Source organism: Podarcis melisellensis, assembly GCF_964234715.1.
Source record: "Podarcis melisellensis genome assembly, chromosome: 3".
Classification (NCBI taxonomy): domain Eukaryota; kingdom Metazoa; phylum Chordata; class Lepidosauria; order Squamata; family Lacertidae; genus Podarcis; species Podarcis melisellensis.
Window position 1 is genome coordinate 16,712,315 of NC_138530.1, and position 23,767 is coordinate 16,736,081.

At 42.8% G+C, this 23,767-nt stretch overlaps 1 protein-coding gene and 1 long non-coding RNA gene across 3 annotated transcripts; one reads left to right on the forward strand and one right to left on the reverse strand.

Annotated features, from left to right (window-relative positions):
* Nucleotides 1–672: 672 nt before the first annotated feature.
* THUMPD2 (THUMP domain 2 tRNA and snRNA guanosine methyltransferase) lies at nt 673–14,119 on the reverse strand. Of its 2 annotated transcripts, none has more exons than XM_081904127.1 (10): nt 13,964–14,119; nt 11,265–11,397; nt 8,116–8,525; nt 7,070–7,147; nt 5,405–5,457; nt 4,435–4,522; nt 3,083–3,154; nt 2,670–2,784; nt 2,340–2,457; nt 673–2,001 (listed from the first exon to the last, which is right to left on the reverse strand). In XM_081904127.1, the coding sequence occupies exons 1-10, from the start codon at nt 14,102–14,104 to the stop codon at nt 1,662–1,664; spliced, it is 1,548 nt and encodes a 515-aa protein (XP_081760253.1). In that variant the 5' UTR covers nt 14,105–14,119; the 3' UTR covers nt 673–1,661. The 2 variants fall into 2 exon arrangements, with proteins under 2 accessions (XP_081760253.1, XP_081760252.1); XM_081904126.1 differs by lacking the exon at nt 13,964–14,119 and adding an exon at nt 13,421–13,576.
* An 835-nt stretch (nt 14,120–14,954) lies between these two features.
* Nucleotides 14,955–19,903, forward strand: LOC309366008. Its single transcript, XR_014166388.1, has 3 exons — nt 14,955–15,149; nt 16,937–18,829; nt 19,530–19,903. It is a non-coding gene; the product is annotated as an uncharacterized lncRNA (long non-coding RNA).
* Nucleotides 19,904–23,767: the final 3,864 nt, after the last annotated feature.

Here is a 23,767-nt window from a genome sequence, read left to right on the forward strand (position 1 = left end):
AATTGAACTCAGTAGGACTTACTTCTGAGTTGACACGTATAAGATTGCACTGTAAAATATTTTAGACTTTAAGTGAAATAAACCTTCTCCTTTGGGTATCTTTAGTGGTTACGGAATGGTATTGTGTGAGAGACTGTGAAGAGTTCTGATGTTGTAAGTGGATGGGCAATTTGTTTTAGCAGTAATGTAGGGAAGGAGCTGAAGGGGAATGACTTCCAGAGTGCGGGAGGGGGACCTCTTCAGTAACCAAAATGCCACTAGCAGTCCCTGTAGTAGAAAAAGTTTTAAACTACTCATTTGACTATTCTGCGGTAGCTAGATTCCTGCTTTTAATGTATCTCTCTGAAATACATTTTGTATTTCATAAGAAGCCAAATGCCATGTATAAACGAGTTTAATTGTACAAAACAATTATATGACATTTAATATTGTTGGAAGTAACATCTGTTGTACAACCTCAGCCTCTTTGTCTAAAAAAAAAAGTTTTGTGGTAGAACTTCTGTTGAAAGTGTTTGTAAAAATTTCCGAGTGAGTGACTTGGAAATGGGTCCTTCTTAAACCGTCATGTAAGTTTAAGACAAAAATACAACCTCGAGTTAAAAACTCTGTCTCCAGTTATGTGGCTATACTACTTTGCATTTTTCTAAATAACATCCCTGGAATTTTACACCATTCTGAAAAGCATACTGGAATTTTCCAGTCAAGTTTATTTTGGTTTACTTCTGAAACAAGAGGGGAAAAAGAAAGCTATTTCTTCCAAAGCAATTAAAATTAGTACAAGCATAAGGGGTAGGAGTCCAGTGAACCAAATCAGCAGAACCCCAGTGCAACGGAGCTTCACCCTCTCCTTCTCAGTGCACTTCCAAGGGGTGATCAGGAGCAGAGTGCTGGGGGAGGAGGGGGGAGAGAAGAAGGAATTGTTCCATCTAACACTCCAAAATTCTTGCACTGATGGAAGTCACCTTAAATTCCTCCCTCACTTGGCTTGCGATATGTATAATGCACTGTCAAGCATGGAAGTTACCATGTTGTGGTCAAAAGCAGCCAGACTATAGCCATGTCCGGATTTTGTTAAAGACACAGGATTGCGCTTATAAGCCACACGTCTACTCTCAAAAAAGGCAGACATTTTTGCACCCCTGTGATTTACCTCGTCAGCACTGCAGCACACAAAATAAGGCACCATGCTCCTTTCTGCCAGCACAATGCCACAGCCTGCCTTGAGCCCCACCCTATTGTGGCAAAATGGTCCCATGTAAGCACCAAGGACTGCCACCAACTCCTTTATGGGGCATGCTATATCGGCTCCTGGTCGGCAACTTACTTTCCTAGAAGGCTGTTTTGAGAAGGTAGGGGTGAACCTGCACCACATCCCTAATAAAGCTGCCTGCCAGCAAGCCCTGTTTACACTAACCACACCTTCTCCAGACCTCTTTTAAGGAATTAATTTAAGGAATTAAGCATCCCTTAAAGGTCTAGATTTGGCCAAAGGCCTTCTCATTTAGAGACCCTTGCTACATACCTTTGGGGCCCACTGGAGGTATGGAACCTAAGGCAATTCTGATGGCTGAGCTCTGGGCTCACCAAAACTCAGCTGCTCCAGATCCATATGGTTCAAAGCAGAAGCTCCAAACTGCTTCATGCACACTTGCTGAATGCTGCTAACTTCTTGCAAAACCTCCTGTTGCTTTCTTATACTTGCATATGAATGCATCTGTTTTGCCAAGGCTAACTTCCAAGGATTCCACCAGCACCAGTGAGCCAAAAGTCATCCTTTTATCGCTGGTGTCTTCTCTCTCTGCCTCTTGAGTTGATAGGGGAACAGTTGTGGGGACAATGCTCTTTCCTTTGGTGTTGCTGACTAACATCATGGCACTTTGTTTGCAAGGACTTGCAGGGGTGCAGTTCTCAGTACCTAGACTGCTGGCAATGTCACCAGAGAGGCGCTTGTAGAGCTCTTGACTAAGTAGCAGCACGACAATCCCTCCACCACAAAGTACCCTGAAAGGGAACAACCGGAGGATAGTTATTAATATCCTTGTGCAGTTACAATCTTTATTAATTCAGCAGAAGACTTTTCAGTGTACAGAGGCTAACAATACGGCAGTCATGACAAATCTTAGAGATGTTTATTCTAAAATCACTCATGGCCTTTTAAAAGCAACTGAGGACTACTGGCAACGTGATTTTTATCTCCCTGTTTTAAATTCTCAACTTCATCTAGTAGGTAACATGGCCACGTTGAAATGTGACTTTCCTTTGTTTAGCCTGCAATACCATTAGCCAGATCCCAATCTGCAGTAGCAGTTTTTCTGCCTCAGATATCAGAACGCACATACCTCTCAATTTCTTGAAAAACGTCCGGCAGTAAGGTCATGTCTTTTGTTATTTTGAACTTCTTTCCAAAGGGGATGTCCGCAAGAACAACATCAATGCTTTCCGACTGAAATGGCAACGCTACGAGATATTTAGATATTTAAGCATGTGAAATGCTCAGCCATTCTTCTTCTTTGTATATAATAATAACTCTAATTAGGGACTAACATCTGACTACAAGGCATCACAAAGTATTTGATGCAGTCATAAATCATCGTTTCAATTACAATAAAGGAAATATAAAGCAATAAATTGATTTGTATAGTACTGCAGATATCCTTGCCAGCTCTTACCTGTCACAGAAGCTTTCAGTAACCCGATTTTATCCACTAGGCCTGCAGCTTTAATATTAGTGTAGGCTCCTTCTAATTGTGAATCACTTATGTCAGTCCCTAAATAATGCACATTCTGAAGAGAAAAAACAAACATTTACATTAGTTTTTTTTAAAATCCCCATAAATTATCAAAACAATCACTGAGAATTAGGCATAATAACACCACCAACTGCAGAATCACAAGCTAGAAGGAATCAGTAGTTTTATTAGCATGAACGCCTAAGCTAAAAGTCAACATATTTTCTAGAGAGAAATTTTGGAACCTAATTTTCAGCCCCACTGCTGCATATTAGAGGTTCATTATTTACAGATTTGGCCACAAGATGCCATCTGTGGCCAGACATCACACTTGCTGTTATGACGGAGCTTACAGGCCATTCGGTCGCTGCTTCTAGGAGTATTGTTCCTAGCCCACATGTTGGATCTAGTACAAATGCACCAGGCTGTGGAGAAAAAAAGAAAGAAAAGCAAACACAACACTATTCCATCTGTCAAGACATTAGGAAATCTGTCTTCTGGTATAAAGATCTTATCTACCAAATTAAAGGAAGCAAGCAAGCAAGAAAGAAAGACTGAGCTTTACATGGTTAGGCTCCTCTGGTCAATGCTGTGGTCATTTAGAATAAACCACAAGAACAGACATGGAATACAGACGATGCTGTTGTGTTAACAAAGATGTGGGAAGCATGGATTGAAGTCCTGCCTTAGTTGCAGGATCAGTGGTCCACCTTGGGCAACTGACTATATCTGAACCCCATGCCCCTGTCTGTGAAATTGCTCTATAATTCTCATATATTGATAGCATCAATTGCAAGGGAATGGCAAAGCATTCTGCATAGTTGGGGCACTGTGTGAAATTAGTAACAATGGAGCTACTGCAGTTGAAAGGCATGTTGTAAACTCACGTAGCCCAATCTACAAACATGCTTAAAAGTATCTGACCGAATAATACTTATATCTCGTTGCCTGTGGGGTACTGATGAATTATTTTCCATATGTTCATTAATAGTTCCTTTTCAGCAATCCTTACAACAATGGCTTAGGGCAGGGCTGGCGAATTGGTGGCCCTCCAGCAGCTGAGGGACTCCCAACTCCCATCAGCCCAGCCAGCATGGCCAATGGAAAGGGAAGGTGGTGTTGGGAGCCCAGAAACATCTGGAGGCTCATGGGTTCCCCGCTGCTGGTTTAGTGTATTAATTATGATTCCCATGATGCACCTGGGGCTGGAGCCAAGCAGAAACAGCTCCAAACACAGCACCATTTTTTTGCGTGTTCAGTCAGAAATTAAGAAGAAGAGGAGGAGGAGTTGGGATTTGATATCCTGCCTTTCACTCCCTTTAAGGAGTCTCAAAGCGGCTAACATTCTCCTTTCCCTTCCTCCCCCACAACAAACACTCTGTGAGGTGAGTGGGGCTGAGAGACTTCAGAGAAGTGTGACTGGCCCAAGGTCACCCAGCAGCTGCGTGTGGAGGAGCGGAGACTCGAACCCGGTTCCCCAGATTACGAGACTACCGCTCTTAACCACTAAACCACACTGGCTCAGGTCTGCTTGAGTTCATTGGGGCTTACTCCCAAGTAAACAGGACTCTGACTGCCACCTTAGCCACTTCACGATACTACACAAGGTCTCGCTTGCATTTAAAATACTTCCAGTGGCAAGATTCTGGTTACTGAGAGTTGCTCAGTAACCACAGAGCAACTAAAACTCTACTTGGCTGATTACCTTGATTTCAGCAAGGGATGCCATAGCCCAAGCAACGGTAGATCGCAACCCAGCTGTTTTGATATATGATCTGCTTGCCAAGGGAAGTCTGCAGACAAAACACCATATTAAAATGTATCTCTCTCTCACACACAGAATTCTAATATACTCAAACTCTAAAACTATGCGCTATTGTTATTCCAAATAGATAAGAAGTTTTTATCCCCAAATCTTCAAATTTGTGAATAAGCTGGTGGCAAATCTTGTTTAAGATACAGAGACAAATGACAATGTTGTTAAGTACTTAGGACTAGAACAGATGGGGAGATAGCCCTGAAGAACCAGTGGGAAATTGTCTAGATAAACAGATATACACACATGGGTACAGAGGAAGGAAAATAACTTTGCAAAAGTCCATGATGAAATACAAAAGACAGCAGTCACTGGTCACATTTAAACATTCCAGAACATTCTGGAGCTGATCTCACAAGTCACCATACTTTAATTCAGAAGCCTCCTCTGAAGTCTTTTGAATTGAAATTGGAAAGATCTTTTCCACTAAAGTAATTGTCTCCCTTCTTATTGTCAGCAAGCACAACAGTTCCATCACAGTGACTGCTGCTATACCAGCCTGTTCTTATCTTGTATACATCTAATCTGGGCTCTGCAGAGAAATGCAACAAACGTACTGTTACTCCTTGCATTTCATGGCAGTTTGGTCCTACAGCTTAGAATTTCCACACTCTGCACCAATGTATATGTATATTATTTTAATCCATCAGCCAACTGAGAATAACAGTCCACAGATCTGATTTAAGGCGGCAGTAATTCATAAAGCCTCATGCCACAATTAAAATGTCAAGTTTTTAAGGTGCCATGGGAGTCTTTGTTGATTATATACAACAGGAAAACATAGTAACCCCTCAGAAATTTACTTCAATTAAAGGTGTCCTTTTGGACTATGAACTGTAGTTTTTAATGCAGTATTTACCTGAAAACAGGAATCCCAATCACAGAGTAAATGTCATTTAGATGCACAAAGATCTGAAAGGCAATGGAATATTACAATGAAAAGTTACTTGCATTTTCAGCTTTAGCCAATTTGAATATAAATATTCAAATGCCCCATCTCAATGATATTTTCAATGGTATTTTTTAAAAAAATTAAACTAGCAAGCAATCTGATTCTCATACAAAAGTTATTATACTGGGGACTATCTGTATCAAATAGGTACATCTTGTGAGCAAAGGCAATGCCTGGAACCCTCAGATTTGCACAGAAGTTGCAGCTGTGGAGATCTGAGGTTGCACCATGGTGCATCTCTGCCAGTGCATATATTTATACTGGTGCTGAGAACAGAGGAGGAATTGTGGAGAAGAACCGAATGCAGTGCTGAACTCATTTGTTTCTGCCTGGCTGAGAGTGGCATTAGCTGTTTCAAAGACAGCACTACACCATCCTTGGGAGTTTAGTACAGGGTTTCGACAGGAAGTCTGTAGGGCTGGGCTGTAAATTCTATAAGGAAAATATATATGAAAAATGTAATAAAAAAAGCACTGCCACAAGCATGAACTATCAAGATATCAGTTTTATAGTCTAAAATTTGTCTTTTATCTATTGATTCTACTACAGTTCATATTCAGTTTTTCATTCTATCCTTTGTTGATAATTGAAATGTCTGCTTATCCTGTTTCTTCTGGTTTAAGCCTCTTCTCTTTTTAATTTTTTTGTTTATTTTTCTTTCTTTTCGCTTTAATCTTCATTCTCTTCACAGGCTTCCTTTATTGTTGCATTTTGTTTAAACTTCTGAGATTAAAGCATCTTCACAGATTTGCCCTCTTCCATATCTAATTTCTTTGCTTTCTTTCAATTCTCCTTCTTGGCTCTTTAGTACTAAATTTCTGATTAAATCACCACTCCCTTGTCCAACTTCTAGCCTATGAGATTTCACTACTCCTTTGCAGACCTTTATGCATGTAACTCCCCTTTTAGATATCCAGCTAGCAGGCTCTTTATCCTTCTTTGAAGTTATTAAAAACTCATTATCTTTGCTCTTTTGTCTTTGCTTATTGTTAGGTGAATTACAGAATAAGACTACAGTAATTTTTAAACAACTCTGGATGTTGCTGACCAGAAACTTTTATTAGGGATAATGGCAATGATAGTCCAGTAACATCCCTGCTTTTAAAAGGAATCAAAGGGGTTAATCTCACCCAGGTGGCAAAAGTTTCCCCTTTTAGAATGCAGTGCTGCAGGTACAGATCTATGCATTAATTCCTGTATATTTTAAGTGAATTTATAAAATATAAAATTTGGACAGGGCTGCCATTCATAAATCAGAGAATCTCATAACTGCCAACTGGTTGAAGGTCTTCAGACATTAAGCACCCAGAGACTGGTTATTGCAGGATCACTGTGCTCTGTTAGTACCTTGCTGTGTTAAAAACCTCTTAAGGTACCTGGATCTTTCCATTGTCGGAGACAGCATACTGGGTTAGAAGGACACATTGGTTTGATTCCCAAAGCCTAATCTCAAAGGGACTTTGAGAGGAACTTCAGTGTACAAAGAAGTTCAACTCAGTCCGGTAAAGACCTTTATCTGAGGACCAAGAATCCACAGAGATTACCCACATTTCAATGTATTAATTTTGTTACCTCTATGTCAGGATTTCTCAAATCTGCTTTCCATCCAAAACTCTTCATAAGAGCCGTTCCAATTATCCTCCCCATCTCCTGAAAAGACAAATCAGCAATGAGAGAGACCTGAGCATGCGGCATGACAAATTGTTCCTGAAACTTGAAATGGCAAGGAAGAAAAGAAGACGGGTTAGGCTGAGATCAGTGGAAGCTAACCTGGTGCCTTCCATATCTTGTTATGTTAGAAACAGTTCCCAGCACCCTTGACCATGGTGGCTGGGGCCAAAAGATCTTGCAGTCTCAACCTATGCATGCTTTCTTTGAAGCAACTCCCGATAAATTCTATGTAGCGTAGTCCACATTAAGGACTGAAATATTGAAATGACAAAATCCATAATTACTTGGAGGAAGCAATTATTTCATGGAATATTCTTCCAAACTGAAGACATTTTTGAAAAAGAGTTCAAAGAACGGAATTAATTGCTCCTTCCACGCTCTCATCAACATCTACTAAGAACGTTCTACTTTACAAGACAAGACGTTATTTTTGCTTGATAACCAAACCTTCCGAATAGCAGTCTTGAAATTTATCTCGAGTATGGATAATCAAGCGTAATTCAGCACTCCACACACACACACACCCCCCCTTTGCCAATTAATAGGAATTCCAAAAGATGGTACAGAAGACAGTCTGTAAAGCTCAGCTTGCTTTTAAAAATATTATTTAGGATGCAGAATGCTAATGATTCCTATACAGCCCACTCAAGCAGTGCTATTTTTTCCTTATGCGCCTGCCATTCAGAAAACTTAATGACTACTGATTATGCATAACGAAGAAATAAACTCTCAGCCGCCTGCATAATAATCTGGGCTGGCAGCACACAATCAAGAACAGTTAACTATTTCATTAGCAGCCTGATGCTGTATGTTGGGATTGTGTTAAAAGCAGCTGCATGCATCTTGTTTGTAGATAAGAACATAAGAATAGCTCTGCTGGATTCTGACCAGTGGCCCATCTAGTCCCACATCCTGTTCTCACAGTGGCCAAACAAATGCCCACAAACCTGAGCAGTAAATATTTTTGCAAGGGCTCCACTACAGCGGCAGGAAACTCTGAAGCTGAAGGACCTGCTGCTCTCGCCAGATTCCTCTTGAATAAGTTCAGGAGTCTTTTCCAAAAATAATCTGTCCGAAGACAAACCGTTGCTGTTATGAACCTCGGAGGTGTTACAGCTTTGTTGGTTTTCTATTTGAGTTTCACCAGAAACTGTCTCCGATATTAGTTCTCTCTTCTGTTTTTTATTTTGAATGCTGCCTTCCTCTTCTAGCTTCCGTTTCTGGGAGTCTGGACGTTCCTCACACCTGTTTTCTTCTTTCACCTCCTGGCAATGAAGACTTCTCCAAAGAGTAACCATATCCAGCCAGTGCCTGGGAGTCTCATTTACAAGTTTTTGAATGTCATGAATTACTCTGCCTGAAAGAAATGAAGAATCTAAACTCATGTAACCTTTAACACATAAATAGCACATAACAATAAACTGTATATTTTGAAGTATTAGAATATATTCCAAGGACTGTTTTCTTAGGGGGTGTGGGAATGCAATACTTTTCTCTCCCAGGACACATGCTTCCTCCCCATCTTATCTAATCCACCAGACTTTGCCTAGCAAGCCACTTTCCTCCTTCCTGGGCCTGGTATACTAAGACCTAAGAACCAAACCTAAGAACCAGAAAGCCACTAAGCTGCCTTAATCAGCTGGAGAGCTTGTGTTCAAGAGAAACATTCAAGCAAGCTTAGATTGCAATTCTACACCCAAATACACGGGAATAAGTCCCATTGAAATTCTGTGTGACTTCCTTTGGGGTAAACATAGCTAGGACTGTGCTATTATTTTTAAGTAGGTGTTAAACTTGTATGAAGCCTATGGTTATGTTTTAGCTATTCAGAGAACCAATGAATGTTTTCATTCCTGCTTTTGACTAAAATAATAAGGGCTTTCTTACTTCTTAATTAAGCAAATAACACTGAAAGCTAGCAAATCACTGTTTTCTGTTTTCAAAAAAGGGGATCTATTCCTCAAACACCAGCTGCATGGGATCCTGGAGATGTGTCAAGGTGTGATGATGATGGTATACTAGTTCACACACCTTGATGAACATACAGCTCAGACTCTAGAATCCCACATGTACGCCTGTGTAGATCTAATGCTCCCATGTGGTTTCCTAAATGTTCATGAGCAATAGGGGCTAAACAAGCAAGGTAAAAGGAAAGGAGGCTTACACTTCCCTAGACCAGAGTTTTCCAAACCATGTGTCACAGCATGTTAATGTGTCAGCTGCAGTGTGCAGGTGTGTTGTGTGAACTCTCCCTGCACTGCTCCCGGGGCTGGAAAGAAGGGCTTAGTTTAACCTCCCATTTGCTAGTAAAACTGAATTACTGTGTCGCAAAATGATAAATGTCTAAAAAGCGTGCCACCAGCAGGAAACGTTTGGAAAGCTCTGCCCTAGACCTTCAACACAATTTTTATTCAAAATGGGGTTGAAAGGGAATGGGGAGCAGGGACTTGCTATGATAGGCCCCTTTCAATTTCCCTATTTATTAAACAACCTAGACAGCATCTTAAAAAGCAGAGACATCACCTTGCTGACAAAGGTCCTTATAGTTAAAGCTATGGTTTTCCCAGTAGTGATGTATGGAAGTGAAAGCTGGACCATAAAGAAGGCTGATCGCCAAAGAATTGATGCTTTTGAATTATGGTGCTGGAGGAGCTCTTGAGAGTCCCATGGACTGCAAGAAGATCAAACCTATCCATTCTTAAGGAAATCAGCCCTGAGTGCTCACTGGAAGGACAGATCCTGAAGCTGAGGCTCCAATACTTTGGCCACCTGATGAGAAGAGAAGACTTCCTGGAAAAGACCCTGATGTTGGGAAAGATGGAGGGCACAAGGAGAAGGGGACGACGGAGGACGAGATGGTTGGACAGTGTTCTCGAAGCTACCAGCATGAGTTTGACCAAACTGCGGGAGGCAGTGGAAGACAGGAGTACCTGGTGTACTCTGGTCCATGGGGTCAGGATGAGTTGGACACGACTCAACAACAACAACAACAATTTATTGAATACGCATCTCGTCCTTATTCCAACAAGCGCCGAGCAGCATCTTAAATTTTACAACAACCCACTTAGGTAAGTGAGGTCTTGAGATAGTGTCCACCTGTCCAAGTACACCAAATGAGGAACATAGCCAGAGAGATGTCTTGGCTAGAGAGTTAGTTCCTTTGGGGCCCTCTGCAGCTTGCATGCTGAAGACAGAGGAAGCCCCTGGCAGCTCCTTCCTACCACCTCCTGCAGCTGCTGTGATGGCCATGTTGCCTGTGAGCTGGCTCAGTATCATATCTGCCTACCGTGTTGCAACAGCAGCAGCCAAGAACCTGAGCTCCTAGCGAAGCACACTGGGAAAGCCCCTCTAGATGATGCCCCCCCCCAAGATCCAGCATATGCCAAGGACCTGTCTGACCTCAATGATCTGCTTAAGAGAACCCTCAGGAGCCAGAATATGGGTCTGTGGTGCTGATGGCTGTGATGATGCCATTAGCACCACCAGAAACCTGTAACTTGCCTTGTAACGTGCTGTTCACTTGGGATGAATAGCAGCTGAAGCTGAGTGGGCACCCGAAAGGCAAGCTGTATCTGCCCAACAAATGTACACTCTGGGTTTGTCCCACTGCTTTCCCCCAGGAAGACACAAGGTTACCACTAAATTGGACCAAACGGCAATAAGGTTTGCCATTTGGTCCAATTCAGTGGTAAAAAGTGTGTTTAAAGAAGAGGGAAAAGCAGAGCATGGAAGAGCAGAATAACCGAAAATGTGATTTTTTTTTTGGACAGACCTTAGATGGAAAACAGTCCCGGTCCACAAAATTCACTGAACGGACAGATTTAGCAGTTTTTAATATTGCTTGTGTTTACTTTCTCGGTTATAACCTGCCTCGAGGTCTACAGATAAAGGGCAAGGTGCAAGCTGTGAAAAATAAATAGCTGAGCAGGAATTGGAACGACCGCTTACCACATTGAACCCGGAAGCTACTCAGCACTGACTCCTTTTAACAAAGAGGCACGAAGGTTATAGGGTAGCCTTTCTCGCTGTGGAAGGTTACAGGAGATAGGCCTGCACGAGGCAAACCCACAAGAGTACAGTAAAAAAAAAAAATTACCTTTATTTCTAGAGATGGAAAGTGGAGGATATTTATTCAGCAGCAAAAACAACCGCTCCGCAGACTTCAGCTCCTTCAGCATACTCAGCTCTGCGCTGGTGGTGAAGAAGACTTTTCCTGATACATATTCCACCTTGACAGAGAATGTACACTGATTATATAGTAAATCTGAAAATGGCATTGCCCATAAATGATTTGTTTATTATGATTTAGCTGGTTTATTTATACCCTGCTCTTCTACTTTAGTCCTCAAGGCAGCTCACAACACTAACAAAATGGTCTGAAGCCACATGGGTTTTGAAAATGGGATTTGAAACCACAGTGGACCTTTGCTTAGCCTTGCAAATGTGCCAGCCGTTTTATTGTTACACTGCTAGGATGAGGTCCCAGTCCCAGTTATGACCGGGATGCAGACATTGGGTGGACTGGCACCTTACACTTTCCCAGGGAAGTTTGACTGGAGCCTTCATTATACACCTTTAGGCGCCTGGCAAAAACGTTCCTTTTTAACCAGGCCTTTGGTTGATCTGATTGACATACTATGCCAGGAGTCGGCAAACTTTTTCAGCAGGGGGCTGGTCCACCCTCCCTCGGACCTTGTGGGGGGCTGCACTATATTTTTTGGGGAAAATAACGAATTCCTATGCCCCACAAATAACCCAGAGATGCATTTTAAATAAATAAAAGGACATATTCTACTCATGTCAAAACATGATGATTCCCAGACCGTCTGCGGGCCACATTGAGAAGGCGACTGGGCCGGATCCAGCCCCCGGACCTTAGTTTGCCTAACCATGTCCTATGCCCTTTTAAAATGTGTTTTTTTGTGGGGCAGGGACTATTGGGTTGTTGTTTTTATTTTTATTATGTATTTTGTGGTTTTATATCTTGATTTTATTCTGTGAACCGCCCTGAGATCCCCAGGTATAGGGCGGTATATATAATAATAATAATAATAATAATAATAATAATAATAATAATTACACTTAACGCACACCCAGAATGCACGTGACTGTTCCCAAAAGATCACAACAGGAACCACAGTTGCCCCTCACAGAGCTAGAATCCCCAGCACCCTTAAACTACAGTTCCCAGGATTCTTCTGTGGTTTGGGGTGCGCGGAGAACTAGCCATGTGCTTTCAATGCGTGTAGGAAGGATGTTTAAAGGTCCTCAACCCTGTTTTGTGGGCAAAGCCCTCACTGACCACATAGGGTGTGGGGAGCTCGCCTTCCGAGCAAATGGGCAGAGGGGCTCCAGAAGGGTGAGGCCATGCACACGGCCGGATTTGAAGAGGTCCTAAGCTACTGAAGGTAAAGGGGCCCTTTATATGTCCAGCTGTCCTTTGTCAACAACAAATTGCCACTGTTTTTTGTGTTGAATATATGCTATATGGTAATTTATGGACCTAATAGGTATCTAAAGCCATTTGCACATAACAAAATATGTATTTTATCAAAGTAATTGTTGAACTGAAATACAATTAAGTAGTATATTAATAGTGAAATACAATTAAGAACAAGTATATTAATACGGTGGACGCTCGGGTTGCAAAAGTGATCCGTGTGGGATGCACATTCGCAACCCACAGCGTTTGCAACTCGCAGCGGCGCATCTGCACACACGCGGGTTGCGATTCGGTGTTTCTGCGCACATGCAAAGCGCGATTTAGCGCTTCTGCGCATGTGCAACCGCCAAAACCTGGAAGTAACCCGTTCTGGTACTGAACGGGTTTCGGCGGATGCGTAACCCGAAAAAACGCAACCTGAAGCGCCTGTAACCCGAAATATGACTGTAGTGAAATAATTATTAAGCTCTAACTTAAAATGATGTAGGTTTTATTTTATTTGCTTTTTTATCTTATATTTTGGAAATGTACATCTAGTTTTTTTACCTTTACATTTTCCCCCCCCCCCCCCCAAGAGAGTGGGGCCACGAGCTATATCTTGTTTAGCTTATACGTCAATCCGGCACTGGCCGTGCAGACGAAGCAACCTAACCCCGAGTCAGCTCGCTCGTCTGCACCGCCTTTCCGAAGTGACAAAGGGAGCGTGTTTAGCCACCCACCCTCCTCTCCGCCGGCAAGGAGGCGGAGCGAGGCTGTCGGCCCAAAGGGATTCGCCGGACCTTCCTCGCAGCCCGGCCGGAGGGCCTCACCTGCGCGGCGTCCAGCCGAGTCCGCACCTCCCTCAGCAGGAAAGGCTCCATCCCGCGGCCCGCCGTGCAGAAATACCGCGCGGGGAGGCCGGCGCGGGAGCAGGGCCCTTTCGGCGGAGGCTGCCCGCCCTCGTCAGCCATCGCGGCCCCGCCGAGAGCCCGCCTTCTTCCGCCCAGGCGCCGGGAGCCGTTTGCCTCCTACAGGCCAGAGGCGAGGAAGGCCGCCGGGGCTCTCCTTTGCCGCGCCGCTTCCTCGGGGGAAAGGGGGAGAAGTCCCCGCCTAGTTTGGTTTCAGGCGTCGACCTTCGCATCCCTTCCCAGAGGAGGCGGTGGCTCCGCCATGTTTTCCCCTCTGGGGGGGAAGGAGCCTTGGCCGCCCTTCACTTTGAATTAGGGTCCCCCAAGGGTCATCTAGCCCAACCCCCGGCGATGCAGGAATCTCGGCTGAAGGCATCCTTGACAGATGGGCCAGCCAAGCTCTGCTTAAAACCCCCCAAGGAAGGAGAGTCCGCAAGCTCCCGAGGGAGTCAGAACAGCTCTTACCGTCAGAAAGTTCTTCCCGATGTTGGGTCGGAACCTCTTTTCTTGTAGCTTGAAGCCATGAGTTCGAGTTCTACCCTCCAGAGCAGGAGGAGAAAAGATGCTTGTTCCCTCTTCCAGGGGATATTTGAAGATGGCTATCATATCTCCTCTCAGTCTCCTCTTTTGAAAGCTCCTTCATAAGGCTGGGTTTCCAGATCATCTCAATTGCCCTCCTCTGCACATGTCCCAGCTTTTCAATAGCCTTATTAAATTTGGGCGCCCAGAACAGGACACAATATTTCAGGTGTGGTCTGACCAAAGCAGAATCGATGGGGACTATGACTTCCCTTGATCTATACCCACCACTATTCACTTCTTTGGGACTATTTTTTTAAAAAGAGCTTTAGGAAGTGCAGCCTTTATTTATCTGTTTGCTGCATTTATATCCCACCGTTTTTCTCCAAGAAGCTCAGGGCAGAAAACATGGTTTTCTTAATCCTTGTTTAATCCTCCCCCACCAACCCTGTGAGGTAGGTTAGGCTGAGAGGCAGCAGCTGGCCCCCAAAGGTCACCCAGTGAGCTTTGTAGCCCAGTTAGGATTTGAACCCTGGTCATAGTCCACTCTAACCACTGTGCCATGCTGCCATCCTATGGCATGCCTACGCAGAAGTCTTGAGTTCAATAGAGTTTAATGCAGAACTGAAAGACACTGCCAGCTGCTGGGGTGGCTAGCCTAGTACTGTACGGGTTCAGAAAGGTTTTGTGCTGCCCTTAAAAGTCATGATTTCCCCCAAAGGATCTTCGGAGATGTAGTTTATTAAGGGAGCCAAAAGTTGTTAGGAGACCTGGTTCCCCTCACAGAGCTACAATTTTTAGAGGGGTTTAACAGCCAATCCCTCTTTCGGGGAACTCTGGAAATTGTAGATCTGAATATTCAATTATTTGGAGGACCAGTTATTCCTGAATAATAAAAAGGAAAGATCAAGAAAGCATAAACAATAACCCACAGGCTGATTGATTCTCTATTTGCAGAGGTTTACTGGCCACCCCTGTTGGCATGGTGACAGCCTGGGCAGAATTCAAACATGGACATTCTGATGTCACGCATGATGTCATAAACGGGTTATGCTCAAAAGTCTTGGCAGACTTAGAAGCAGTTAACACTCAGCCCATGTCTGAACTCTGGCAAGGTGGATCAACATGGCAGGTAATAAATAAACATTGGGGCTATATTGACTTTTATCATAGGGGAAGGGCTTGGGAATGAGTAGAGTTTATTTGGCACTGCCCACTACCCAGTAAAATTAATTGATGAACCAACAACCTCTACATAGGAAAGGCCAAAGAAACTTGAAGAATAATCCAGAGATATTGAACATTTCAAAAGGGGTTTGAATTATAAAAATGCTATAAACTGATGAAAGGGGTTGGAGGTGAATTTATTGAATAACATTGGATCATTCATTGGAATCATTCATTGAGATCCATTAGAACTAACTTCTGCAAGCAGGCTTCCAGCTACGCACAACTATCAATTAGGCATAGGGCAGGAGAGCAAAAATAAAATTTGCTGGAGATTCCTGCATTGATAGTTCTGTAGTTGGAGGGATTTATACTCCTGACCCCTTGCTGTTGGCACGGAGACAACCGGAGCTGAAGGCAAACATAACATTCTGCTGTCATGAATGATGTCACAGACAGCATAAGCTCCAAATTCTTGGCAGTTGACAACAGAGAGTTAACAGACAGACCAAATTTGAACTCTGGCAAGATGGATATTTGTAACAGGTGATGAGTTTATTTGTGAGGAGGGGGTGTCTATTAACCTACAAACCTCTCCAGGCTAATCAGTACCTTGCCCATCTAAGTGTCACAAATCGAAAGCTGCTATACCATTTTGCAACTGCTATAAAAATATCTGTGAATGTTCTAGTATGTGTGTGCATGGGGACCTCCATTAAATCAAACCATTCAAGCATAGGAGTGTGGAAATGTATAGTCTCCCTTTGAGGCAGAATGTTGGAAGATTCAGGACTGATAAAAGTGCTTCTTCACTCAATGCATAGTGTAACTATGGAACTCAACACCACAGGAGGCAATGACCAAATGGGATGGTTTTAAAAGACCATGAGATAAATCAGGCATAGGCAAACTTGGCTCTCCATATGTTTTGGGACTACAACTCCCATCATCCCTAGCTAACAGGCCCAGTGATCAGGGATGAGGGGAGTTGTAGTCCCAAAACATCTGGAGGGCTGAGTTTGCCTATGCCTGAGATAAATTAATGGAAGATAAGGTTATATGTGGCTACTAGCCGTGGCTACCACCCAGGAGGACTCCCCTGCTCAGCGCCTGAGGGTCCCAGTCCTGCCCTCACTGCCTGGCCCAGGGCGGGGCCTGATGGGCTCTATAAAGGACTGCTGCCACTGGGCAGAGAGGGCTCCATTTTGTTTTTTGTTTAAATTGCTGCTATTTTTTACCTATGTAAAAAATTAATTAATGCTGTATTCTTAGTCTTAGATTTTGATTTACAGTGGTACCTCACGTTAAGTACTTAATTCGTTCCGGAGGTCCGTGCTTAACCTGAAACTGTTCTTAACCTGAAGCACCGCTTTAGCTAATGGGGCCTCCTGCTGCTGCCGCATGATTTCTGTTCTCATCCTGCAGCAAAGTTCTTAACCCAAGGTACTATTTCTGAGTTAGCGGAGTCTGTAACCTGAAGCATATGTAACCCAAGGTACCACTGTATGTGGAAATTGTTTCCCATTTGGTTGTGCATTTTTTGATGTGGTTTATTTATTGTTTATGATTTTTGTAATTATGTAAATCTTGTTATGCTGTAAGCTGTCTTGAGCATTGTTTTTTTAACTGTGGAAAGGCGACATACAAATAAAAATGATGATGATGATGATGATGATGATGATAGCAATGCCCTGGAAACCGCAGGAGGGAGAGTGATCTCGTTCTCAGTTCCTGCTTGTGTGATTCCAACAGGAATCTGGTTGGCTGCTGCGAGGACAGGATGCTGGGCTAGATGGACCATTGGCCTGATCCAGCCGTCTCTTCTTATGTTCTTACATTCCCTTTACATGAAAGAATGAGGAAGGCATTCCAGGCTGGAGGACTTTGAGCACATAGGAACACAAGACCACTGGACTGAGGAGTCGACATTGAAAACGAATAAGCAATGTATATTCATTTCATCTAATCGCTAGAGGGCAGTGTTGGCATTTGAATGGTGGATTTATCTCTGCTGGTTGACAGAACTTGAGCAAAAATGCCCAATAATTCCCTATCAGGATTTCTGATCTGTTTGAATAATTTGGCACCACAGCAATCTTCTGATTTTCACAGAGCTGGATGAAATCTGTATAAAATCAGCAGATGAATGAGGCTTATATTCTGTTTAACACCTCAGGTCCTGATTCCTGACCTAGATTGGGTTGACTACCAGAATGCACTTTCATTCTCTGCGACCTTTCGATTTTGTTTTAACTGGTAATTCATTTCCTTTCCTTTCAGAAAGATGGCAACGAAAGTGCAATGCCTCTTGTGTTTATGAACCAGTATGGTTTGCCTGCAACTAAAAATTACGAATTCTGTCAAGGGATTTTAAGCGATATTGCTTCCTTGATGAAACTAGAAATTAGAACATTTTTAAAACTCTAGATCAGAGGTGGGTAGCCTTCAAGGTTGTGGGATCTGCTTTTTTTTTGTCTAGAACACCAAGGTTCTAATAGCAGCTAAGTGCAAGATTAAATGAAAGAACAGGACACCTCTTCAGCCAGGTAAGTGTCTTCAGTACTAGAACTGAGCTCACAGTCTTTTCACATACAAAAATCCAGTCCCAGTTTCCCTATACACTTTCTTTGTTTCGGCAGCCTAATTTGGGGTGGGGTAGATTTTGTTAAGCAACAAAAAGTCAGAAATCCTTATTTACTGTAAATCAGCCAGAGATGTTCAAATAGATCTCAAACTACCATCTGACCATCCCTGTTGTAAATCTGTAATCTGCCTTACAACAAAAGCTCATGACAGGTAAAAGGTAAAGGGACCCCTGACCATTAAGTCCAGTCGTGACCGACTCTGGGGTTGCAGCGCTAATCTCGCTTTATTGGCCGAGGGAGCCGGCGTACAGCTTCTGGGTCATGTGGCCAGCATGACTAAGCCGCTTATGGCAAACCAGAGCAGCGCACGGAAATGCCGTTTACCTTCCTGCTGGAGCGGTACCTATTTATCTACTTGCACTTTGACGTGCTTTCGAACTGCTAGGTTGGCAGGAGCTGGGACCGAGCAACGGGAGCTCACCCCATTGCGGGGATTCAAACCGCCAACCTTCTGATCGGCAAGTCCTAGGCTCTGTGGTTTAACCCACAGTGGCACAATGACAGGTAGCAGTTAGTAAACATTTTTTTTAAAGGATACCTGCCCTTGATGAGACTCAGGAATTGCCTGCACTCAGAGCTACAAGGGAGTTTTTATTTATTCATTTAACCCATGATCTTTATCTGACTCTTTAAGAGGTTCTCACAGCAGTGGCTTTAAATGACTCTGCATAGTCTAGTGTGCTGGCAGAGACAAGGCATGCTGAGTAAATTTAGGGCTACAGGAAGTTGTCTTATACAAAGGCATACTGTCTTTGATACTGTCTATGCTGCACCCATTGACTCTAGAGTGGCAGAGACTGGGACCTCTTGTAGGCTAAATATATGTACTTCCACTGAGCTGGGACCTAGCTAGAACAGTTGAGGCCCACTAAGCTGCCTTCATTTTGTGCTGAGTTCTCAAGAAGCTTGGAAGTGGCAAGAAAGGGGCTATTTCTGATGTTTCCAGGGAGCCTGCTACAAAGGAAGCAAAGCCAGCCCTACCCTTAGGCAGAGTGAGGCGGTTGCTTCAGGTGGCAGCTACTTGTAATAAAAAAAATTAGGGTCTTACATATATAATAAATGTAAATAAATGTACTAATCTAGCACGTACATAGATATGTGGACCACATGTCTGGAGCAGCACAGGAAGACCGCCCTGAAACCATTTTGACTCCCAAACTGACCAAATGTTTTCTCTGTAAGGAGGGAGGGGGTGGGGGAACCTTCCCATTGTCTCAGGAAGTGGGTAATCACCATCTCAAAGGAGTGGCCAGACTACCAGGAAAGGCAATCAGATAAGGCATTATCAGATAACCTGGCAGACAGGAAAAACAACAACATTCAAATTTCTGTTGTAGACCACCTTTTCTGTGATGCAGATATGATGTTTGTGGGGGTGGTCTTGGTTTACTCGCCTTCTGTGATATATGTATGATGTATGGAGGGGTGATCTTGAGCTCCAGGGAAGGGAATTTAAAATGTCTATATAAGGGCAGGCACACCTTGGTTCAGGGTCCTCCTCCTTTCCTGCATGTGAGGGGAGCACCCTGTTGCAACAGTTCAGTAAAGATCAGGCTTACTAGCTGCTTTGCTTCTCAATATTCTCTGGTTGGCCTCTGTTATTTTCTCCTACCGATGGAGAACCTACAAAGGACTCTATAAGGGCTCTTGTGTCCCCCATAAGGGAATAAGGGCAGATTTTTGTTTATTACATACTAAAGGACAGCAAAAAGCAATAAGATGTTGGGGGACAGAGCGAGGTGCACTATGTGGCCTTCTCTGTGCCCCCAAATCTACCCTGCTGCCCTCAGGTGCTGAGGAAGACGCTGTGCTGTTTGCCAGTGGTGACGTAAGATTTCTGTCTGGTGGGCTTCTAGCCACAATGGCTCTGTTCCACCTTTACTGTCAGAGGCAGTATGTTTCTGAAAACCAGTTGCTGGGAATCACAAATGGGGAGAGTGTTGTGCTCAGGTACTGCTTCTGGGTTTCCCAGTGTTTTCTGGTAGGCCATTGGCTCTTCTTTTGTATTGCATTTTTGAAAACTACAGAGCGAAAAATAGTAAATTAAAAATTACGCCCAAATACAGAAAAAGAAAAGGAAAAAAAAGGAGAGGAAAAGAATAAAATAAAAATAGGCACACAATTGTTCAAAGGATACAAACCATAATTTAAATAGCTATACAAAAGGCTCCCAGAAAGAAATTACATTAATATTTCTTCTTTTCTTTCTTTCCTTACAGTTCCTTACAGTCTTTCTTTCTTTCCTTACAGTCTTTCTTTCTTTCCCACTTTCTTCCTGTTCCACCAAACTTCTTTGAATCCCTGATATGTTAATTGACTTCCCTCTATATCTCTTTGCAGCTTCAACACTTCTCATTAGTTACCAATAATCTGTATTCCTTTATTCAAATCAATTTTTTTTCCATTATATCTGTGAAATTAATCTAAGCACAACCAAGTATTATTTTTGGGAGCATATTTAGTCCGATAGTTTTTGAAGCAAACCCATTCCTTTTTTACCTTGTCACCTGAGTGGTTTCTTATTAGTTCTGTCATTTTGGCTAGTTTGAGGTACTCACACTCGTTTTTTGTTGGTATTAGCTCACTTTTCCAGTATTTTGCTATTAATATTCTAGCCGCTGTTGTCAAATAAAGAAACACTCTTTTATATTTATTTGGGATGCTTATCGTTAAAATGCCTAATAGGAAAGCTTCAGGTTTCTTTAAAAAGGTATGTTTTAGCATTTTCTTTAGCTCTTCATAAACCATGTCCCAAATTTTTTTGATTTAGGGACATGTCCACCATATGTGGAATAGGGTTCCTTCATTTTGTTTACATCTCCAACACTTATTACTGTTATTTTTATTTATTTTGGCTAATTTGCTTGGGGTCATGTACCATCTGTGGATCATTTTCATAAAGTTTTCTTTTATCAGATAGCACGTGGTGAATTTTTAATCTGTTTTCCATAGTTTCCCCCATTTTTCCATCTCAATTGGATAACCAAAATCATGTGCCCATTTACCATCACTTCCTTCACCTCCTCGTCCTTAAGATTACAATCCAATAGTAATTTATATGTTTTTGATCATTTTTATTATTCTTTAATAAAAGTTCTTTTTCTAAATCTGATATCTTTGTGTCAAATCCTTTTATTTTTTAGTCTGACTTGAAAATTTCATTTAACCGTTGGCTTTTCTAATATTCTGTATATAGAATAGGAAAGATCCATCTTGTCTGAAAGTGGAGAGATTACACTTTCCCCCTCAATCTTTCTGTTGTATGAAGAGGAAGTAGGAGAAAGGGGTTAAAATTTCACTCATTTTAATTTCTGAGAAGCCAAGGAACAACAGAAGAGATGATGTAGGCTGCTTCATTCTTCCCAGGCAAGGTGAGAGATTCCTCCCTAAGCCCTTGTGAGATGTGCAAAAGAATTGGGAGCTGGGGCTCTCCCAATATTATCTCGACTAGATTAATTAAAGGAGCAGGATATAGCTTTCAAAGTCCCCCGATGGATCTCAGACTTTTAAGTGGCAGTGGCTTCTTCAGGCAATTCATGCAGCTTCATAAGCACTGGGGACCTTCATATTTCATTGCAATTCACCCCCCCCTTTTTTTCGATGAAAGGGCGAGAAAACGAATTCCTAGGTATGATGAGATGAGTTTGCCAAGGATAATAGAAACACGTTCTGTTAGGCTCTCTCGTTCTGCATTGCAGGACAAGAGGAATGTGAAGGAAGGGAGCTGAGCGATTCTTAGGACAGAGCGGGAAGCAGCCTTTATATCAGGTCAGACCACTGGTCCATCTAGTCCAGTATTATGCTGGCAGCAGCAGTTCTCCAGGCTCTCAGGCGGAGATTGTTCTCATCATCTGCTAGTTTAGGAATAGGACTCCAGATGTTGCTGGACTACAGCTGCTATCATCCCTGACCTTTGAGGAAACCCAGCCAGATGGGCAGGGTAACATCATCATCATCAACGACAACAACAACTGGCCTTGGCGGGAGTGGAGTTCAACAATGTCCACAAGTTCCTCATCCCTATCCTGGCTGATCCATCTAACTGGAGATACCAAGGATTTGGTCTGACTCCAGACTTTTGAGGGGAAGGGGTGGGCCTCCCTACACCTACTGCCATTTGGGCAGCCCATGGTGGCCGTGGCACCACTGCAGTCACCAGCACCATCATCTTGCTTGCAGTGGTGATGCATGAACCTATGGCCCGCATGAGTCTCAAATTTGGCCTGTGAGGTCAAATATCATGCGCCCCACGCCTGGTGTGACATCAGCTGTGCGGCAGGTAAGGATGTTGCTACAAATAAGTACAGTGGTACCTCAGGTTAAGTACTTAATTCATTCTGGAGGTCCGTACTTAACCTGAAACTGTTCTTAACCTGAAGCACCACTTTAGCTAATGGGGCCTCCTGCTGCCGCTGCGTAATTTCTGCTCTCATCCTGAAGCAAAGTTCTTAACCTGAAGCACTATTTCTGGGTTAGCAGAGTCTGTAACCTGAAGCGTATGTAACCTGAGGTACCACTCTAATTCAGAGTTAATAGTGAGCTCCTGACCAGTTCCTTTCAAGCAGGGCTCGCTGACAGCATGGAAAGGGCTCCCTGTTAGTGCCGATTTGTGCTTTGTTTGCTGTGGTTACAATCCAAATCACAGCTGCAAATGGACTTCAAAGGGGCTTTCTGTAACTGCTAATCAGATGAGTTTGAGCGCTTTTGAACTTTGAGTGGTGGGTAGGACTGACCACCTGCAAATTACTGTACCTGATACCATTATTGCCATCAGATGAGTGCCTGATACATTTGGGTGGGCCTTGGTACTGTCTGTGGGTCCAAGATGATGCCTAGGCTGACTGATTTGAACCTGGCCATTTGGATTCCTAGGCTGGATCTACACTGACCTTCTAAACGTTATTAGAACGATATTAGATATATCATTCTAAAACATCACTGGGCATATTGGTAAATTAAAAATGTTCCTATCTTGTCTTGTCAGTAAAAAAGGAGCTTCCCTATTGCCAGGTCTTGGTTGCTCTGCACCATCCTATGGTGTCACATTGTAATAACACATTATAGGGGAGAGACTCCATCAGGCAAGGCCTCTTTCCACCTGCCTTGCCCCACCCTCCAGTCTCTCCTTCTCATTTTGTATTGTATTATGTTGTGCACTGTGGTTTGCTGTGTTTTATTGATTGGAGTTTAGAAATTACTTATTGTAACTGTTAAGAGTGGATTTCTGTTTAATTTTGAAATGCTGATATTTAATATTACTGTATTCTATATTATTTTAATGAAGGTTATTTTATTTGCCTATTGTATATTGTATTATGCATATTGTCTTATTTATAAGATGTTAGCTGCTCTGAGCCTGGCTTTGGCCAGGGAGGGTGGGATACAATTTTTTTATTATTATTGCTATTATTATTATTATTAATGTTACAAGCAAAACATAATATGTTCATTACCGTATGAAAATCATTCCTTAATTCTTCTTTAATGTTATAAACCATGAGTGTAGATTTGCCCCTAGTGTGTGCTATACTGAGCAATGGTTAGGTGGTTTCCCCACATAGAATCATAGAATCATAGAGTTGGAAGAGACCACAAGGGCCATCGAGTCCAACCCCCTGCCAAGCAGGAAACACCATCAGAGCACTCCTGACATATGGTTGTCAAGGCTCTGCTTAAAGACCTCCAAAGAAGGAGACTCCACCACACTCCTTGGCAGCAAATTCCACTGTCGAACAGCTCTTACTGTCGAACAGCTCTTACATGATATACACATTTTGTTAGGTTCATAGACAGGGAAATAAGGTTAGAAAGACTGAGAAAAAACTTAAATGGTGCATTGTGTCCCTTTATATTTGTCTAATAATTTGGGTTTATTTGCAAATTGAAGCTTCCAGACTATGCCACCTATTTTTCTTCCCATCTAAATTTCACCATCCAC